A 21,110-nucleotide genomic window follows, 5' to 3' on the forward strand; every position below is an offset into this window, starting at 1 on the left:
TGCATAATTAGAAGATTGCAGGATTCAATCCTATATTAGCAAAGACAAACAACTAGACATTGTGCAATAATTCAGATATGAAAAGGTAACGGAGTGATTAATGCAGAGGAGGTACACCTACTGTTAACAATATATAGCAGTTAGTAGACAAAATCTTCCTGCATTTAGGAAATCAGATTGCAGGGTCAATGAGCCAGCGGCAAGGGCTGCTGAGTAAATGAAAGAGCTGCTGCACTGTGGAACCTGATGTGGGGAAAACACAAGCAAATTTTTCTGTGCAGAGAAGTCACTGTCCCCGAGGAGGAGCAAACGGAATCAATTCTAGAAGAAACATGTGAGTAATGAAAAAGATTTGTAAACTGGGAAGGTGGGTTAGCTGAGAGACACCACACTAGAGGCTCTCAGATTTTATCTTAACCCATCTTCAGGGTAATGTAATCTAATACAAAACAAACAAACCCCTATACTAGTGCAAGGATTAGATTACTCGACTTAGAACTCAGAAATCAGGACATGCAAATATTATGGTTGACTATGCAGCCTCAACTCTGCTTAATTCATCTTCATAATATTTCTTTCTCCAGTAAATATGTATATGTAATGTCTCAATTTATTCAAAGGTAAGTGAGACAGCTTACATAAATAGGGTTGCCAGGTGTCTGGTTTCGAACCAGACAGTCTAGTATTTGAGCTTTCTGTTCGGGAAACAAACTGAGAAAATACAAACGAGAAAATATAAATGTTCGGTATTTTCTAAATACGATGTAATGTAGATTGTGATGTAATGTTAAGTGTGTCCAGTATTTTTGTTGAAACCATCTGGCAACCCTATACTTAAACAGGATCAATGCCTTCTGCACTGTGGGTAGTATGCAGACATTGGGAGGTGTGAGTGGAGAAGCTATTAAGGAGAAGACAGTTTCTATCACCTAAATACTGTCAGTGTGAGGCACTCCATGCTGGGACCAAATCAGTTGATGTAGAGACTAGCACTGAGCCAACATAAGGCCACTGGATCAATGTATGGCCCAGAATACAAATGGCTTGGCGGTGGATTCAATTCCTAAACACCTGCAGAGTTTTCATACAAAGTCTATTTATTTGGTCTTTGTGTGAAGGGTAAAGAATTTGACCAACCAGTATTATATTGGGATGTATCTATAAGGAGTTACAGTTAATTATGTTTAAATGAAATATGAAACTTTAGATAATTAGGACAATGGCAGATCTACATTAACATATAAGTTAATATACTTTTCAATACAATTAGATATCTAGGTAAACACAAACAATTTTTTGCTAGTTTATGGAAATCACAAGTGGTGGTTGTCACATTAGATGTATAATGTCATATCTTCTGCTGCTATAAATTGATGTAGCTCTTTCTTGCAAGGTTACATAAATACCAGGACATGGGAAGAGAACAGGAATGGTGATGGAATAAGAGGCTAAAAGTGCAATATTCAACATGCAAACCAAGGTCCTTTCTGAGGTCTCACGATCACTTGACAGGCATGCAGCAACAATGCTCATTTTAATTCAGGATTGGGTTTCTCTATGCTGCCTAACCAGTTCAGTGCTTTTTACCTTGGGCTTATTATGCACAGATCTTTGCAACTGCCGTACACAAGAATAAGTCTAAAACAGAAAGCAGGTCAAACCCAGAAATAGGCCATTTTAAATGTGTTTGTCAAATTAAAAGAATTCTGTAGATCATTCTGCTGTGCATTCTACATTTAAAAAAGAATCCAGCTGTGGATTAGTATTGTAGAAGCTATTTTATGTTTAGCTAAAAGCCATTTTGTATATCAGAAACCATTTTAGCTTTTTTTTAAGCACGTAGACCAGAGCGAACTTTTTGTTACCCCGTGAGAAGAGGCCTACAGGATGGGCTATTGGTATGTGTTAATTGGGCTGGTTGGGACAGGAGATGTACCTTTTTGTACCTGTTTGCCATCTTGTTAATAAGGCTTTGTTTTTTTAAATTTAATTAAGAATTTTTGTAATTGGATGCCCTAACATTAAACTGTTTGGCTAAGGGTATAAAAATACTAGAATTGATTGTATTAGCAGCCTTACTGGGCCCGGCTTTGCTGTGACCACGTTTGGCTTATGCTGTGCTTTATTAATTAATAAAGCTGTTTGTTAGTTGCTTAAACAGAAAGGAACATTTTTTTTGCTTCAACAATTTGGAGGTTCCACCGAGATTCCTAACGCGCCACTTGCCCGTATGGACGGACCGGCACTCCACTTCCAAACCTCTCAGAGCGCTCAATAGAAGGTAAGAAAATACCTGTTACGAAATCTCCTGGTAAGGGCTTGGGATTTGGAGTGACGGCCGGCCATTGAGGTAAGGGAAGCTACGGAATTCAATTTTGTGAAGCGGCTAACATTTTTGTTTGTCTGTGTCTGTCTTTGTCTATTAGGCCTGTCTTATGTGTCACAGTTCCAAAAGGGCACACCGGTGTCTCTAGTGAGGCAGCCATGCGCTCAACCCTCTGTGTTCGGACGCTAAAAGCTGGTGTGGTGCCATTACTCTCTCTCGGCACACAGAACTGTAGGAAAGCTTTGTTGTCTCTCTCTGTTATTTGTGTGCATAGTACTGACCTCTGAGGCTAACCCCAGTCCATAGTACCCCATTCCGCCAGGCTGTCTCCAGGCGCCAGGACGTGGTGTTCTGCTAGGCTGGGGCAGGTGCCAAAAACTCCTGCGAGCCAGATGGACTTTGAGTCCAGTGCCTCGCAACCAAAAGGGGGGGGACCAGTACGAGCAGGTGAATTCTTAATTCAGTAACTCGCACAGCGAGCAGGCGGATTCTAATTCAGTGACTCGCAGAGCAAGCAAGCGGATTCTGATTCGGTGACTCGCAGAGCGAGCAGGCGAATTCTGATTCGGTAACTTGCAGAAAAATAGTGTAAGCAGGGGAACTTTTAGTTCGGTGCCTTACAGAATTAAGCACGCGCAGAAAATGGGGGTAGGTCAGTCTACAGAAATTCCAGTGCCTTTATAATAAAGGCCTTCTGGTATAGAATCCTAATGAAGTCTGATATTAAGTGCCGGATGTCTTAAGGCAGCGCCACTTAATAAAAACACCCATAAGAATTGAACAATACAAAAAGATGCATCTAAATATGAAAACTGTAGAAAAAATGTAAAAAAGAAGAAAAAAAAATTTGTAAAATAAAAAAGGGTGTGTAAAAAATAAGTATAAATGTACTAAGTAAAAAATGAATGCCTCTGCATAGGTCTGAAACTTGAGCTAATCCCAGCTGCACCAGGGCTCTCCCACGAGGGAGCTCTAAACGCAAGGAGGGGGGTCAGCTGAACCTCAAAACTCAGCGGATGTGTAAGGGAGTAACAACTCCCCTTATTTCATAAGCTGCTAAGGTCTAACACTCTAGACCCGGCAGACTCTTTCTTTGAAGTTTATAAAGTTAGTTTAGGTGGGAGTTAGTCTAAACACCCCCCCACTCTGCCAAAAGGCACCCCTGTGTACTACATGTACGTGCATAATGGTCCAAGGACCTGTAAACATTTAACAAATTTAAAAAAAGAAAAAATTAAAGCCTTAAGGGATAAAAGTAAAGCTCAAAAAAGCAAAAATCCTCCCTGCAGTAAAATAGATAACTTAAAAGTTGCTGCAGCACCTCTGTGCCAAAATAATGCACAAGAAGTGGAAAAAAAAAAAGAAAAAAAATTTCTCAGTTGGTACACCCATATCAACCAAGCTTGGGGGGGAAATTTGGCACATCATCACCCCTCTATCCCTCTTTATAACGCATACACAGATAGAGAGGAAACATGAAAAATAACTAAAAGAAATTAGCTCTTCCCTTTGAAAACACGGGCTCCTGTAACAAACTTGCCCAATCCAAAGCAAAACACAAAGTTTAAAATAAGTTTAACAGTTTAAGGAAAGTGTTCCTCCAAATCCTAAGAGGGAGGGGAAAAAAAATGCTCAGATTAGGAGCTGTCCAAAAGGGGAGAGCAACAGGCTTAAGTTAATTGAGTTACTGAATTGAACACCCGATTGTTCCTCAATTGTTAGTAGCTCCCCACAAAGACAATGAAGGTTTGTGTACTGATGTAATGGAGGAGCAGCTCCCAGGGTCTGGACAATAATTGATTGACACTTCCAATTTAAAGGTGCATCTATACAGCAAAGCTTAGCCTGAAATAAGATACCCAAATTGAGCTAGGTCAGTTGCGTAGTTTATTTCGAAATTGGGAGCATCTAAGCAGCACTTATTTCGAAATAGAACACTCTTCCTCAGACTTCCCTTACTCCTCCTACAATGAGGGTTACAGGAGTCGGAGTAAAAAGTCCTCCAGCTTGATAGTATTTCGACATTATTTTGAAATAATGTTGCTGTGTAGACGTACCCTAATAGAATCATCTACAGAAAATACTGTAAATCTGAACAGAGTCTTGTATTAAACAGGCAGGAACAAAGCCCAGAAAGGGGCTACTCACACTGAAGACCCCGGAAGATGACAATTGTTATGAATTCTAAATAAAATTGAAACAGAGATTGAAAGGAGGCACTGAAAATGTATGACACCCTATTTTGCCACAAAGTTAAGCAGAAAGTCCCTGTTTAGCTCCTACATGCAGAAATTCATGGAACAAGATAGAAGTTTAATTACTTGGGGGTCCACAAATGATGGTAGTGATTTGGGTATCCAAATTCTATAACTGAAATCTGCAGTGCTATCTAGCACCTGTGATTCCAGGCCTTAAAAGTTATTGACATTCTAATATCTATTGCTTTGATATTAATCTTAGGTTTTGGAAAAGACATCTCCTTGCTGGAACTGTGAATATTCAAAATACTATTTTGAACACATTGCAGCTGAAACGAATAAATATACTAAGAAGGTAACTTACAAAGCGAATCATTTTTCACATTTGATTTGGAGGTCTGGAGTAAACTACAAACCAGGGAGTTATGTTACAACCTCCTCTCTGTTTCTAATCAATACCTATTCTTGATTCTTCATCTAATTTCCTTTTAGCCTTGTATTTGTTACCCTGCTACTCAGATCTGTGTTCTTCTGAATGGCTACGTCTACACTGGCCCCTTTTCCGGAAGGGGCATGTAAATTTCACTAGTCGTCGTAGGGAAATCCGCGGGGGATTTAAATATCCCCCGCGGCATTTAAATAAAAATGTCCGCCGCTTTTTTCCGGCTTTTAAAAAAGCCGGAAAAGAGCGTCTAGACTGGCCCCGATCCTCCGGAAAAAGTGCCCTTTTCCGGAGGCTCTTATTCTTACTTCAAAGTACTTTGAAGTAAGAATAAGAGCCTCCGGAAAAGGGCACTTTTTCCGGAGGATCGGGGCCAGTCTAGACGCTCTTTTCCGGCTTTTTTAAAAGCCGGAAAAAAGCGGCGGACATTTTTATTTAAATGCCGCGGGGGATATTTAAATCCCCCGCGGATTTCCCTACGACGACTAGTGAAATTTACATGCCCCTTCCGGAAAAGGGGCCAGTGTAGACGTAGCCCACGATTTTTGATGATGGTTTATGCAATCATGAGGAATATTTGCAACGTTTTAATTAAAACTTAGTTTTCATTTGTTTAATTTTTTTCTTGGTGCAAAATAAATATGGTTTAAGAGATCATAGTATTCAAAATATACTTATAAAATTCATTAATAATGTTTTTAAGCATCAAATGTTTCATTATAATGTGATCACAAAAGACAAGAAATATATGAACAATATATGTTAGATGTTTAGATATGGTAATATACATATTTTAAAAATAGATTATTACTAATTCTTAGCTTTTAAATATATATTTCAATTGCTACATTCATGTTCCATCATTCTGTTTATGTAACTAGAGTTGGCTGGAAACATTCTGACAAAATATTTTTGTTGGAATTTGCTGATTCATTGAAATCAAAACATTTTGAGAGGACAGTTCTATTTTGACAGAATTCCCACAGAACTGCGGTGTGGTTCTGATGGGGAAACCTGCCCGGTTACATGCCAATGTAATACCTCACCAGCCTGGGCTTTTTAGGATCTTAAACTTTGAAAAAACCCACTATGCAGACTTCCTCAGAGCAGCTGTTCCATTTCTTTTTGGGAAGAATTTTGAAACTTTTGGTTTTTCTTCTTTACCAGGATAAAACTGATTTTTTAAATATTGAAATCATCCACAAAGTGGAAGAACCTTTCTTCACCCAAGTGTATATGTAATCTCCCCCTTTCTTTAAGTCCCTTTATCTATGGACTTCTTCCACTGCATCAAATACAACCTATTTGTTTCTACTTTCAAAGCCTTCCACAATCTAGTCACGCCATGCATCTCTGACCTTATCATAGCATCTCTGAACTTGTGTGACCCCATTTTCTGCTTCTCAGACAAGCACTTTCATGCTTTCTCACATGCTGCCCTTTAAGATTGGGAGAACCTCCCAGTCAATAAAAATTAATAACACCACTTCCTTATCCTCTGCTGTGTACATACAGAAAACTACAAAATGATAATGCTAAGGAGGATGTGCGCTGTGATCACTGCTACTGACAAGTGAAGATTGGGACACATTCTGTTACATTTGCTAACTCGTCTCTTACATCACACCCTGGTCCACTTCTCTGTCCTGTTCACATGCTAGAGCTCATCTTTTAAAAGATAGACTCTTCAAGATACCAACTTTCACTTATTATATGTTTAAAAAGACTCAGAGCGCTAGTCATGTTAGTCTGTAACTTTAAAAGAAATGAATCGTCCTGTGGCACCTCAGAGACTAACAAAAATATATATAGAATCATGAGCTTTCGTGGATAAAAGCCACTTCTCCAGATGAGCCACTCAAGCTCATCTGGAGAAGTGGCTTTTGCCCACGAAAGCTCATGATACTGTATATATTTTGTGAGTCTCTAAGATGCCACAGGATGACTCATTTTTATTATTGTTTCTATCCCCTGCCACTTCATAGTGAATGATAAATAGTAATAATGGTTTCCAGATTATCGTACGGTTGTTCATTGTACTATGAATTAGAATTATTGGCATAAATTATATTAATCACTGAGCTAGGCAGTGAACAATAGGAGTGAGCACTGGCTCAGTGCTACATGACAAGAGTACCTGGAATTCACTCATGTGTTGTTGGCATTTTTTGTTCATTTGACTTTTCAAACATTTTGGGTCTGTCTAGACTACATGCCTTTGCCGGCAGAGGCATGTAAATTAGATATACCGACATAGTCAATGAAGTGGGGATTTAAATATTAACATAAAAATGGCCACCACATTGTGCTGACTCAGCTGATCATTGGCACAGTGCGGCAGTCAAGACGTGGATTGATCGACAGGGAATGCCTTTGTCGACCGCTCCCTTATGTCTCGTGAAACGAGGTTTACAGGAGTGGTCGACAAAGGCATTCCCTGTCGAACGATCTGCGTCTTGACTGCTGCACTGTGCCGACGATCAGCTGAGCCGGCACAATGCGGTGGCCATTTTTATTTTAATGAAGCCGGGGATATTTAAATCTCCGCTTAATTGACTATGTCGGTATATCTAATTTACATGCCTCTGTTGGCAGAGGCATGTAGTCTAGACAAACCCTTTATGTCATATGTCATATGGCCGGGAGAGTGTTTCCAGTGCACCTGAAGTGGAGAGGGAGGTGCTAAGCCTGTATAGTGCATATTGCTTTCAGTTTGGGACAGGGGAAGTGTGAAGACAGGAATGGGTTTTCACTACTCCTTTAAAAAATAGCCTGTGTTTCCTTCAGGGCATGTCTACACTAGGAAATTATTTCAAAATTACTAAAATTGACTTAAGAACTCCTGATTTAACAAATTCGAACGTGCATGTCCTCACTACGGGGAAGCATCAAACTTAGTCCAAGGCAGGTTCCGTTAATGTGGACACGCTACAGATTTAGAGCCACAGGAAGCACTCTGGGGAGATGCAGGAGGCCACCTGGAAGCCAATTAGTTCAAATTAGTGGCATCAGGGCATCCACACTAACGTTATTTCTAGCTTACAAATTCGAAATTAGCGTTATTCCTAATGAAAAGCAGGAGTACCGAGTTTGAATTCCATGGACTGTTATTCTGAAATGATGGTTTGGTAGTGTGGATGTACTGCTTACTAATTTGAACTTGGGGGGAGGGTTATTTCAGACTAAGGTCCTAGTGTAGACCAGGGCTCTAAGTCTAGGGCAATGCCGCCAGCCCTTTCAGGGTTGGGGAGGCTGGGGTCAAGCTCTGCTCATGTGCCAGAGACAGGGGGACTGCACATTGCACACCACCTGCCCTCTGGAACTTAGGGGGCTGTCTGCCTTCCTGTTATTCCTGGGGCCGGAGAAGGCTGGGGCTGCATTTTTCTTGTTCTCTGGGCTGGGGAAGGCTGGGGCTGTGCTCTGCCTACCCTCCCTTAAAGATTCATATTAACTTTAGATACTTGAAGTAACCAGTTGGTTTTTGTTCTGCTGGCCATTGTGTTTTACGTGTGCGCAAAGGCAAGTTTACATTGTTTGCAACCCTGCAATAAATGTGTGTGGAGGGATGAATTTCATCTGGGTGATAAAGACTCTGTTGCTTTTTTTATTGTTTATAATAGATGCTAGAGAAATTGTACTTGGTGATCCTTCCCTTTGCTTTTAATCCCTTCAAAATGGATGGTAGACATGAGCAGTGAAATCTTCTAAATACCGTATCACCAACATGCTCAAACCTTTTGCTCCTACAATTTGTGTCCCTTCTGTTGTGACTGCTGACAATAGGCCAATTAAGAGCTCAGTGTTGTGATGTATTCTGTGATATTAACTTTATTCAGTAGATTTGGATTGAGACTTCATAAGCTACACCACGTGAAATGAGAATATCAGCAATTAGATAGGATTGTTTTCAGTCACTAATGTGGTCATACTAATAACCAAGAGGTGAAAAGACTCTCCACTGTTGTATTGCATATAATCTCTCCTATTTGTATTATGCAGTTTTCATAAGGTGATTTTTAATGATACACTTCTTTATAATTCTATCTTTTGTCTTAGCACACTGACAGATAAACAGACCATCTCAAAAGAATCTCTGACTTGTTCTGGGAAGATCCAAGATAAAGAACCCTCAGGTAAGCAAATAAATATTTGTTTGAAAACGTAGATCATTACAACCTGTTTCAGTTGTTCCAGTGACAATAGTGACTGAAGAAATTCTGATATTGTGCATAATTTATTAAATAAGGAAAGACACCTGAATTCAGAGTGAAATTTACATTGATAGTACATTATGAATAGTGGTAGCAGCTCCATATTTAAGGTCTGATTGAGGGATCTTTTTCTAGCACTCTTTTCTGATACTCTTTTTCTATCTCTACTAGTATATTCTTGAAAATTGTACTGAATAAAGTTTAAGGCTGGGTGTGATGAGCATAGCAGATGAGATGGTGGATGGTAGTGAGTGATGAAAAATGAAAATAAAACTTGAACTAAGGTAAATCAAAGTGACTCAAAAGTACTAGATCTATGTAAACACACGTGATCTGTCCAATTTTACCAGGCTCTAGAATGGCCTTCATCTGTTTTAAGAATATTACTACATAAAAGTGAAGAATCGCACCAGGGTCCCCTGATAGCTTTGCCACTGTAGCCTGTTTACAAGCTTTAAAAGAAAAGGAACCCTTGTAGGATTCTCTGTGTTAGGCAATGCCACTAATATCTAGACTGCATCCTCCCTCGAAAGAGGAATGCAAATGAAGCAGATTGAAAATTCAAATGAAGTGCGGGTTTGCAAATCTCATGCTTCATTTGAATAACCACGTTTTGAAAAAGGGGGTTTTAAAAAAAACAACCTGCAGTCTAGATGGGGTTCTTTAGGGAAAAAAAACCTTTATTGAACCTGTACTCCTCATTTTTTCAGAGGGGGTATGTCTTAGGCAGGTCGACATTGCAAATGAAGCAGGGATTTAAATATCCCGTGCCTAATTTGCATAAAAATGGCTGCCGCGTTTTGCTGACTCAGCACTTTGTCGGCAAAAAATGGCAGTCTAGAGGGGGATCTGTCGAGAAAGAAAGCCTTTTTCGACAGATCCTGTAAACCTCCTTGCAGGAGGCATAAGGGATCTGTTGAAAAAAGCTTTCTTTCTCAACAGATCCCCTCTAGACTGCCACTTTTTGCCGACAAAGTGCTGAGTCGGCAAAACACTGTGGCCTTTTTTATGCAAATTAGGCATGGGATATTTAAATCCCTGCCTCATTTGCAATGTCGATCTGCCTAATCTGCATCCCTCTGCCGATAGAGGGATGCAGTTTAGACATACCCAGGGAGTAATGCAGTCTAGATGAGCCCTAAGGTGTGGAAATGGCTGTGCTCCACAGAAATCTTGTATGCCGATTTTTAGCTACAGAAAAGCCATTCTAAAGTCACACAAAAGGCTTTTTTTTCTTTAACAAAGACCTGGACATGTGGCAGATTGATTCTGTAAAGGAGATCGGAAACCAGAAAAGTCAAATTTGGTCACTAAATATCCAATGTTCAGCGTTGAGAAGTATTTCATTGGATGTTTTGGGACATACATTATATATGTAAATAGTTATTAAGGTTTAAATACAACCAATACTTAGAACATGCCTAACATTAAGCATGCATTGTCCAAGCACCTTCATTATTCAGTCTGCCCTGTCCACACGGGGACCTTATTTTGAAATAACCCCCACAAGATTGAATTTATAAGTGGTGCATCCACATTACCAAGCCCATTATTTTGAAATCACAGGCTATGAAATTTGAATTCTGTACTCCTGCTTTTCCTCAGGAGTAACATAAGTAAGGTTGCCAGATACTTTCACAAAAAATCCCAAACATGGGGGAGAGGGAAGAGGGAGGGGAAACCTGGGGGACCAAACCTGTTGAGCAAAAAAAAAAAAAAGTTGCTGCACCTTTAAATTCTTTAAATTCCCCCGCTTCCTGCTCCTTCTGCCCCTGCCAAGTGCGGCAGGGGAAAAATGTCCCTGCTGAATTTCTGTTCAAGAAAAACAGAAAATACCAGTATTTTCTGGGGGTTTTTACCGGACAGAAGATGCAATTACTGGACACCTGGCAACCCTAAACATAAGAATATAAGAACAGCCATCTGGCCCAGTATACTGACTGCTGACAGTGGCCAATACCAGGTGCGCCAGAGGGAGTGAACTGAACAGGCAATGATCAAGCGATTTCTCTCCTGCCATCCGTCTCCACCCTCTAACAAACAGAGGCTAGGGACACCATTCCTTACCCATCCTGGCTAATAGCCATTAATGGACTTAACCTCCATTAATTTATTTAGTTCTATTTTAAACCCTGTTATAGTCCTCACAACCTCCTCAGGCAAGGAGTTCCACAGGTTGACTATGTGCTGTGTGAAGAAGAACTTCCTTTTATTTGTTTTAAACCTGCTGCCTATTAATTTCATTTGGTGACCCCTAATTCTTATATTGTAGGAATAAGTGAATAACTTTTCTTTATTCACTTTTTCTACACCAGTCATGATTCTATAGACCTCTATCATACCCCCCCCCCCTTATTCTCCTCTTTTCTAAGCTGAAAAGTCCAAGTCTTTTAAATCTCTCTTCATATGGGACCTGTTCCAAACCCCTAATCATTTTTTTTGCCCTTTTCTGAACCTTTTCCAATGCCAATATATCTTTTATGAGATGAGGCAACCACATCTGTATGCAATATTCAAGATGTGGGCGTACCATGATTTTATATAGAGGCATTAAGATATTTTCTGTCTTATTCTCTATCCCTTTTCAAATTATTCCTAACATTCTATTTGATTTTTTGACTCTCATTGCACACTGAGGCTACGTCTACACTGCAGGCTTCTTGCACAAGAACTTTTTGCAGAAGAGATCTTCCACAAAATGTTCTTGCGCAAGAGCACGTCCAAACTGCCATTTGCTTTTGCGCAAGTGATGTGCTTTTGTGCAATTGTGTGTCCACACTGCCATGAATGCTCTTGCGCAAGAATGCTCTGATAGCCATTCACAGAATGGCCATCAGAGCACCTGTGCTTTTTCCAATAGGGGTTTCTTGTTGTCCGTCCACACACGCTTTTTTGTGCAAGAGCTCTTGCACTAAAAGGCTTATTCCTCATAGAAAGAGGAATAACTGTTGTGCAAAAAGTCCTGTCTTCTGATGATCTACTGTACTTTTTCTCGCACAATAACATGCTTGTAGTGTGGACGCTCTGCGAGTTTTTGCACAAAAATAGCTGGTTTTGCACAAAAACTCTGCAGTGTAGACTTAGTCTGAGTGGATATTTTCAGAGAACTATCCACAATGACTCCAAGATCTCTCTCTTGTGTAGTTGTAGCTAAATTAGTCCCCATTATATTGTATGTATAGTTGGGATTATTTTTTCCAATGTGCATTACTTTACATTTGTCGAATAGTGATAGAAATGTAGCCGTGTTAGTCTGGTGTAGCTGAAACAAAAAACAAGACTAACAAGATGGTTTATTAGATGATGAGCTTTCGTGGGCCAGACCCACTTCCTCAGATCAAACAGTGGAAGAAAACTGTCACAACCATATATACCAAAGGATACAATTTAAAAAAATGAACACATATGAAAAGGACAAATCAAATTTCAGAACAGAAGGGGAATGCGGGGGGGGGGGGGGGGGGTAAATGTCTGTGAGCTAATGATATTAGAGGTGATAATTGGGGAAGCTATCTTTGTAATGGGTAAGATAATTAGAGACTTTATTCAAACGTAGGCGTAAAGTGTCGAATTTAAGCATGAATGACAGTTCAGAGGATTCTCTTTCAAGTGTAGTCTTAAAAGGCCTTTGAAGAAAGATGCAGGTAATCAAGTCGTTCAGACAACGTCCTTGCTGGTTGAAATGGCAAGAAACTGTTTTTTCTTTGTGATCCTGTCTGATATCTGTTTTGTGGGCATTGATCCTTTGGCGAAGTGTCTGAGATGTTTGTCCAATGTACATAGCAGACGGACACTTTCGGCACATGATTGCATAAATTATATTTCTGTATGCGCAGGAATATGTGTTCTTGATCTTATACCTCACTTGGTTGGGTCCAATAATGGTGTCAGCAGAGTGAATATATGGACAAAGCTGGCACCGGGGTTTGTTGTAAGGGAAGGTACCAGGGTTGATATTAGTGTGGTATGTCCTGTGGTTGTTGGTAAGAATCATCTTGAGGTTAGGTGGTTGTCTATAGGACATAGTCTCCTCCTATAGACAACCACCTAACTAAGTGATTGGGCTGGTGCAGGATGTAGGAAGGTGGCAGGACCCTGCGATCAGGGAAGCAGCGGCCCTCTTGAGCTCCCTCCCCTTCCAGGTTTTCAGTCCCCCACCACCCCAGTTAAAGGACATTTCAGTTATGTTACAAAATCTTTATTTTTGACTGACAGATTTACTTTGTGGAGAAACAGGTGAACAATTAAAAGAGAAAGTTTTGTTCAACAGTTCACACATTTTCTTTATTGCTAGTGTTTCTAGTAAAGTAAATTTCTATTTACAAAGAAAAGTGGGTCTTATATGTGTGCTGAATGGGAAGAGAGCGAGGGTTGTGGAGGGACAGGTAGGGGTGGGCCAGGCCAAACCCCAAATGGGGGAGGCCCTGGGGAGAGTCAGTGGGCTCCTTCTGAGACTCTCTCCTTCAGGACCTCTTGGATTTGGACACTAGCCTGGTGAGCCTGGCGGATGGCAGCCATCCGGGGGCTGCTGACATGGCCTCTCCTCGCCATCAGCACCTGACCCCACCCCATCAGGAAGGCCTCCCCTTTCCTCTCCGCCAGGTTATGGGAGGTGCAAGATGTTGCGTTCGCCCATCTCCAGGTGTGTGAGGAGGCAACGGAACCTCCCTTTCAGCCGGCCGAAGGTGCATTCCACCTGGATGCGAGCCTGGCTAAGATGCATGTTGAAAAGCTCCTTGCTCGCATCCAGGTGGCCGGTGAAGGGCTTCATGAGCCACAGCATCAGGGGGTAGGCCACGTCGGCCACTATGCACACCGGCATCTGCACGTCCCCGAGCACGAAGTGCCTGCTGGTATCCTGAAATAGCTATTCCCTGTCTTGACAGCACCTTCATTATTTTGAAATAGCTTTTGATATAACAAGCTAGCTGTTCCAACATCCCTGTAAACCTCATTCCATGAGGATTAAGGGATGTTTTGGAATATTGCTCTATTTCAAAATACACTTGAAATAAGCTATGTAATTTGTGTAGTTCAAATTGCATAGCTTATTTCAAGCTATGGGCGCAGTGTAGACACACCCTTACATCCCAGGAGTGGATTATGTGGATTTATAGTTATTCATCAGCATGCAGACACTCAGCCTGAAAAAATGTACCAGAAATTGCATTATTTGCTACTCAGTTTAAAAAAATTTCAGCTATTCAATCAGGTAATGGCAACAATACCATGCATCATAGGAATTCATTTATATGCCATGAGAAAATGAGGAGCAATGGTCTCAAGTTGTAATGGAGGAAGCCTAGGTTGGATATTAGGAAAAACTATTTCACTGAGGTTATGTCTACACTGGGCCAAATGTCAGAAAAGCCTCTTCTGGAAAAGCGATTGAAAAAAGCTATGCGAATTGCGCTCTGCGTAGCTTTTTCTGACAAAGGATGGTAGTGGAATGGGTTACCTAGGGAGGTGGTGGAATCTCCATCTCTAGATGTTTTTATGTCCCGGCTTGACAAAGCCCTGGCTGGGATGATTTAGTTGGGATTGGTCCTGCTTTGGGCAAGAGGTTGGACTCAATGACCTCCTGAGGTCTCTCCCAAGTTCCAACCCTACGATTCTATGATTGCATGATTCTGTGAAAAGCTAGTAGCAAATAGTCAACAATTCACTGAAGACCCATAGGCTGCCATAAGTTCATATAAACTATTAAGTAAAATTTGTGAATGACAACTATGTTTGCATAAAATAGGATCAATTCTTGAATGCTTTGCAAACAGAAAGTCAACTAAGCTGGTCAGACAATACATAATCAAGGGCGGTGGCCAAATTTGTTTTTATGAAACTTTCTCAGGGAAGAACATTTTCAACCAAACACACATTTTCATAAAAAACACGAGCATGCTGTGCTATGGTAAATTCAATTTTTAAAGTGAAAAACCAACTGCCTGAAAACCAAAATATTTTTTTATTTGGATCTATCACTGTGATGCCTCAAGACAGCTGCTGTTCCTGCTACAGCCTCACGTCCCCCTTTCTCTTTTAGGACCAGGGTTCTATGATGCACTGCCTTCCCACCAGGTGACACCAAGGTACATCTCAGGAAATTTAATCCAACCAAGGAGCTCAGCCCCCAGAGGAGGATGGGGGGAGCATAAGGCACCCAAACTACAAATCCCATGAGGCACCACTGTGGTGGCATATCTGAATCAAAATATTTTGGTTCTCAATATTTTGGGGAAAAAAATCCTCCCTCATGAAAACGTATTTCTGACTAGCTCCAATATGCAATGAATGATTCAGCCAGATCTGTACCCAGCATCCAGATAAGTAATCTTAATCAGCATCATGCTTCTACAGAGAAAAAAATGATCTAGAAGTGCCACAGAGGGCAGGAGCAATCAGAGATGCAGGAAGAAGGCACAAAAACCTTTCCGTCTACTACACCAAGGAATTTTAGTCTGTGCTTAGTTGTGCTAACCCTTTTTAGCTAATATGGTCATTTACTTTGCTGGTGGGCAACATGTACAATTTGTTACATCATAGTGCATTTAAAGAACAATATGAAGGGTTTGGGGGTTTTGTTTGTTTGTTTTTGGTTCCACATTGGTTTCAGGAAGTGCTCTGAGTTCCTCACCAGTCTATTCCTCTCTCTAATATAATTTGATCTTCAAACTATGCATGATAGTTCAATTGTGAATGATACTTATTTTGCTTTTCTGAACTTGAATAATCATCTCATTCAGCCCTTACCCTGCATTCTTTCCCAGGCTCTTTCTATGCCACCACACGCCTCCACTCTGGGAAAGCAGAAAAGCTTTTTCATTTGTTGCAGCTCTTACAAAGCCCTCGAGGAAGTGGAACAATCAGCTCCTTTAGAATCCTTTAGTTCATTTTCCAGAATGCAGAACTATTTTAGTTTTTTCTTGTTTTACAAGTAATCACATTAGACACTGAATGGTATTCAGGTTCAAATAGCTCTCCGTTATATATGTATAAGTGTATGTCTACACTAGCTTGTTCCTCCACGAGGAGTAACAGTTAATTCGAACTAAGGAGTTAGTTTGAATTAACGTTTAACTGCCGCGTGTAGCTGCGGGCAGTTAGTTCGGGCTAAGGGGGATTTAAAAATGGCAGCGTCCGGGAACATGCAAATGTAGCCCGGGATATTTAAATCCCAGGCTTCATTTGCAACTCCGGCTGCCCTCATTTTCCTACCTAGCTTGAACTAACGAGCTAGTGTAGACATACCCTAAGGGACTGGGATGTAAGCAGCCATGGATACCACATTGCATAGTCCGCTATAACCATATGCCTGTGGCCATTGCTGCTTTTCTCTAATGGGGCCACCAGTTCTAGGCCAATATGTTCACAGGGAGTCCTGACCACTGGCAAGGGCACCAGCAGGCCCCACAAGATCCCCTTTGAGCTGGCTTTCTGGCATTTGAGGCAAGATTCACAGTACTCCCATGCCTCTTGTTTTATCCTGGGCCAGAAAAATTACTGAGCTACCCTCTGTATCATCTTCTCTCTCCTCAAGTGCCCTGCCCAGGACACTGCTTGGGCAAAGCATAGCAAACCTTGGTGCAACTGCCATTGGGCAAGCATCTGGAATAGATCTATCTTCACCTGGGGGTCCTAGAGGATTCCTTACAAATCTCAAACTGAAGTCCTTGGGGTCAACACTGGGGTTGGCCTTCTCTCAGGGTACAGCCTGCTGTCTGTTGCCTAGCTGGTCTGAGGGTTGGCTCACCCCTTTGTTTCTCAAGGCAGTCCCCATCGATGTCCAGCCACCCTTGTCCAGTTCCAGTGGAAGCTTCTGTGGGGAGAGGACCTGGCTCAAGTGTTCTGAGGTTGTCCATGGGTCCCTCTTCAGGGTCATCCAGTGTGGGACAGCTTAACACCCTCCAGGTGATGGATGCCCCCACAGGAGATCTGTGAAGTCCTGCCAGTTGTGTCCCAAGACCACTGGGTGGGCTAACTTCAGGGCTACCACAACCATGCATTGTCTTTCCCAATGATCAGCTGTCAGTTTTACCCAGGCATTCAGGTAGGGTCTCACATCCCAGTGGAGGCACTGCAAGTGTATTGCTGCCCCATTGGCTTTGCAAGCCTGATCAGACCAGCCCAGACTAGGGTTTGGCTACACCCAGAGTTGACCAGGCTTGTTATTAGTGTCCCATTGACTTAGATGGGAAGCAAGATTTTGTCCATGTCCTTCTTCTGTGCTCAGTCCCCTGCCACCCATACTTGTCCATAATTATAGTCCATAAAGGGTCAGTCTCTCTAGAAATGCCCCTCTTGGCTGCACTCATAGCAGTGGTCTTGAGAAACCTGGGGTCTGTTCAATATCTTCATCAACTATTTAGATATTGGCATAGAGAGAATGCTTAGTAAGTTTGCGGATGATACCAAACTGGGAGGGGTTGCAACTGCTAGGGAGGATAGGGTCAAAATTCAAAATGACCTGGACAAACTGGAGAAATGGTCTGAGGTAAATAGGTTCAATTAGGACATATGCAAAGTACTCCACTTAGGAAGGAATAATCAGTTTCACACGTACATAATGGGAAGTGATTGTCTAGGAAGGAGTACTGCAGAAAGAGATCTAAAGGTCATAGTGGACCACAACTTAAATGAGTCAACAGTGAGACATTTGCAAAAAAAAAAAAAAAAGCAAACATGATTCTGGAATGCATTAACAGGAGTGTTGTAAACAAGACATGACTTGATTCTTCTGCTTTACTCTGTGCTGATTAGGCCTCAAATGGAATACTGCGTCCTGTTCTAGGCACTATATTTTAGGAAATATGTGGAGAAATAGGAGAAGATCCAGAAAAAGGCAACAAAAATTATTAAAGGTCTAGAAAATAGGAACTATGAGGGAATACTGAACGAATTGAGTTTGTTTCGTTTGGAAAAGAGAAGGCTGAAAGGGTACTTGAGAGCAGTTTTCAAGTACCTAAAAGGGTGTTACAAGAAGGAGGCAACAAAATTGTTTTCCTTGACCTCTGAGGATAAGACTAGAAGCAATGGGCTTAAATTGCAGCAAGAGAGATTTAGGTTGGACATTAGGAGCAACTTCCTAACTGCCCGGGTAGTTAAGCACTGGAATAAATTGCCTGTTGAGATTGTGGAATCTACATCATAGGAGATCTTTAAGAGCAGGTTAGACAGATATCTGTCAAGAATGATCTAGATGGTGTTTAGTCCTGCTGTGATAACCTCTCGAGGTCCCTTCCAGTTCTAGTATTCTATGATTCTATAATTACTATTTTTTCAACTGATATACAATCTAGATAATAACTTGCCTTTCAGAGCCTTTATGGACTACATTTGCTGATAGTGTGGTCAAGCTGAGAGTAGATCACTCATGTTCACAAACTCCAATAACAGTTCATCAGATGTTCAAAGAGACTGTGGAGAAATATGGGCATCTCAATGCTATGGCCAGCAAAAAGAATGGAAAATGGGAAAAGATCACATTTGCAGAATATTATAATCTTTCTTGGAAAGGAGCCAAGGGCTTCTTGAAGGTAAGGCTTTTTTGTTTGTTTTTGTTTTTAAACCAACAGTCTAAATCCCTACTTGTTATACAGGCTTTTTTAATTACAGGTTACAACATTAAAAGATACCTGTGGAATTTCAGTCTTTATGGAGAGGAGCAATCATCTGTGTCTGCTAGAACCAGAATCACAGCCTTTATTTAAATAACACTCCTTTATTTTTGCTAGATACAGTTTTCTAAGACTAGTAACTGAACCATCCAAATATTATCAAGATCTTTTCAATCCACAGACGGGGATCAGTTTCATCCTGTGTTTCCTGTTGAGATTTACCTTTTTTTTTTTAGGGCAATACATTTGAGGTCCCCAACTTTTTCACTTAAATTTCTGAATTACCTAGCAACTTTTTATTTTATGATTGACTAAGGCAATAAGAAGTAGCTTAGTAAAAAATTCTGCTTAATCTATTATATATTTGAGAGAGTTTGTCTCTCTATATGCCTGTCTGTCCTTCCATTTGTCTGTCTCTTTGTGTTTTGGTCTGTTTATTCAAGAACGTCTCCTAAATTGCAAGCACTAGTACCACCAAATTTGGTGTACAGCTTCCTCTTCTCATAAAGCAAGGTGAGGGTTTTGTTTTGCCAGGAAAATGGGATGTGCCTGGAATGGGATTGCTTCTCATAAAACCATACAGAAAAGAGACAGAATCATCAGGCAGGTGAAAGGAGCTGGCTGGGGACTGTGGCGGGGTCACCAGCCCCGCCTCCTTCAACTCCAAGGCCTGGTCCTTTAACTGCAGGAACAGAGACCTAGTCCTTTGTATACAGGCCCAGCGGCCTAGTCCTCTGAATACAGGCCCAGGGGCCTAGTCCTTTATGGGATCCCCTCATTGTCCAGGATCTGGGAGGAAGGGGTAGAGGGGCCCAGGCCCTCCCTCTCCACCAGGCCCCAACCCAGAGCCCTATCAGTGGCGGGCGGTTCCCACCACTGGCTCGGCGGAGAGTTCTGCCGAAACTCGCCGAGCCCACTGGGTCCTTTCCTGGTCCCCACCCTGGGTTGCTTCCTACCCCCTCACCCTGGCCACAACTTCTAGGGGAAGTGAGATCAAGTCATGGAGGCTGGGTCCATGGAGTGGTATTAGCCAGGGGGTTGAAATGGTGTCCCTGGCCTCTGTTTGTGGAAGGCTGGAGATGGATGGCACGAGACAAATGGCTTGGTCACTGTCTTCGGTCCGTCCCCTCCAGGGTCCCTAGGGTTGGCCGCTGTCGGCAGACAGGCTATTGGGCTAGATGGACCTTTGGTCTGACCTAGGATGACCATTGTAAGCTCAGGGCTCAGGGTCGGGGGTCTCAGTGGACCACCTTGATTTTCATGCACTCCTGCTCCTGGGTGGCCAGGCTGGCAGCTCTCCTGCCCTAGACGGCCACTTTCCTGTGCCTAGTGCGGAGGTCGTGGACGAGGTCCACGATGTCCGCACTAGCCCAGGCGGGTGCCCGCCTCTTGCGGTCCCGGGCAAGCTCCCGGGAGCCGCCAGCCTGGTCCCGGGAAGAGGGGGAGGGCTGGGGGGCATCGGGTGGGTGGCTCGATTCGTGCCAGGTGCAGGGTCTGCTGGCTGGGTGCTGGCAGGCTTGCACCTGGCATGGGCACCGTAGCCAGCCCGTGCCCCTTTAAGGGGTCCGGGGCCGGGAGGGGGGGGCATAGAGTTTCCCTGGTGTTGGCCAGAGTGGCCACCAGGGAAACCTGGGGAGGGCTAGCCTCCCACTAGTTCGAATTAAGGGGCTACACAGCCCTTAATTCAAACTAGTAAATTCGAACTAGGCTTAATCCTCGTGGAATGAGGTTTTCCTAGTTCGAACTAAGCGCTCCGCTAGTTCGAATTAAATTAGGAGTAACGGTAGTTCGAACTAGGAAGCCTAGTTTGAACTACCTAGTTCATGCCGTGTGTAGCCGCGCGGCACGGGGTTTGAACGAGCAGGGATTTAAAAATGGCGGCACCCGTCTTATGCAAATGAAGCCCGGGAAATTCAAATCCCGGGCTTCATTTGCAAGTGTGGTATGCCTACATTTCCCTGCTAATTCGAACTAGGGGGGTAGTGTAGACATACCCTTAGTAAGTTTGCTGCTACCAAACTGGAAAGGGTTGCAGGTGCTTTGAAGAATAGGGTCATAATTCAAAATTATCTGGATAAACTGAAGAAATGGTCTTAGGTAAATACGATGAAGTTTAATAAGGACAAATGCAAAGTACTCAACCTAGGACGGAACAATTGGTTTCATACATACAAAATGTGAAGCAACTATCTAGGAAGGAGTACTGAAGAAAGAGATTTAGGGGTCATAGTGGACTACATGCTAAATATGAGTCAACTGTGTGACACTGTTAGGAAAAAAACAAGCATGATTCTAGGGTGCATCAACAGGAGTGCTGTGAGT

At 42.1% G+C, this 21,110-nt stretch overlaps 1 protein-coding gene across 9 annotated transcripts in view; it reads left to right on the top strand.

The window, feature by feature from the left end:
* ACSBG1 (acyl-CoA synthetase bubblegum family member 1) overlaps positions 1–21,110 on the top strand; it is a 70,775-nt gene that overhangs the window by 17,617 nt on the left and 32,048 nt on the right. For 2 of the 9 annotated variants that reach the window (XM_075897612.1, XM_075897613.1), the window contains exons 1-5: positions 586–620; positions 2,150–2,281; positions 4,787–4,879; positions 9,023–9,099; positions 18,490–18,707. In XM_075897612.1, coding sequence (XP_075753727.1) covers positions 601–620; positions 2,150–2,281; positions 4,787–4,879; positions 9,023–9,099; positions 18,490–18,707 — 540 coding nt within the window. In that variant the 5' untranslated portion in view covers positions 586–600. Of the gene's footprint in view, positions 1–67; positions 335–585; positions 621–1,598; positions 1,899–2,149; positions 2,282–4,786; positions 4,880–9,022; positions 9,100–18,489; positions 18,708–21,110 lie in introns of those variants that run through there. The other 7 variants (XM_075897615.1, XM_075897619.1, XM_075897616.1 and 4 more) reach the window with 7 other exon arrangements.

This window comes from Pelodiscus sinensis, chromosome 14 (assembly GCF_049634645.1).
Source record: "Pelodiscus sinensis isolate JC-2024 chromosome 14, ASM4963464v1, whole genome shotgun sequence".
NCBI classification, from domain to species: Eukaryota; Metazoa; Chordata; order Testudines; family Trionychidae; genus Pelodiscus; species Pelodiscus sinensis.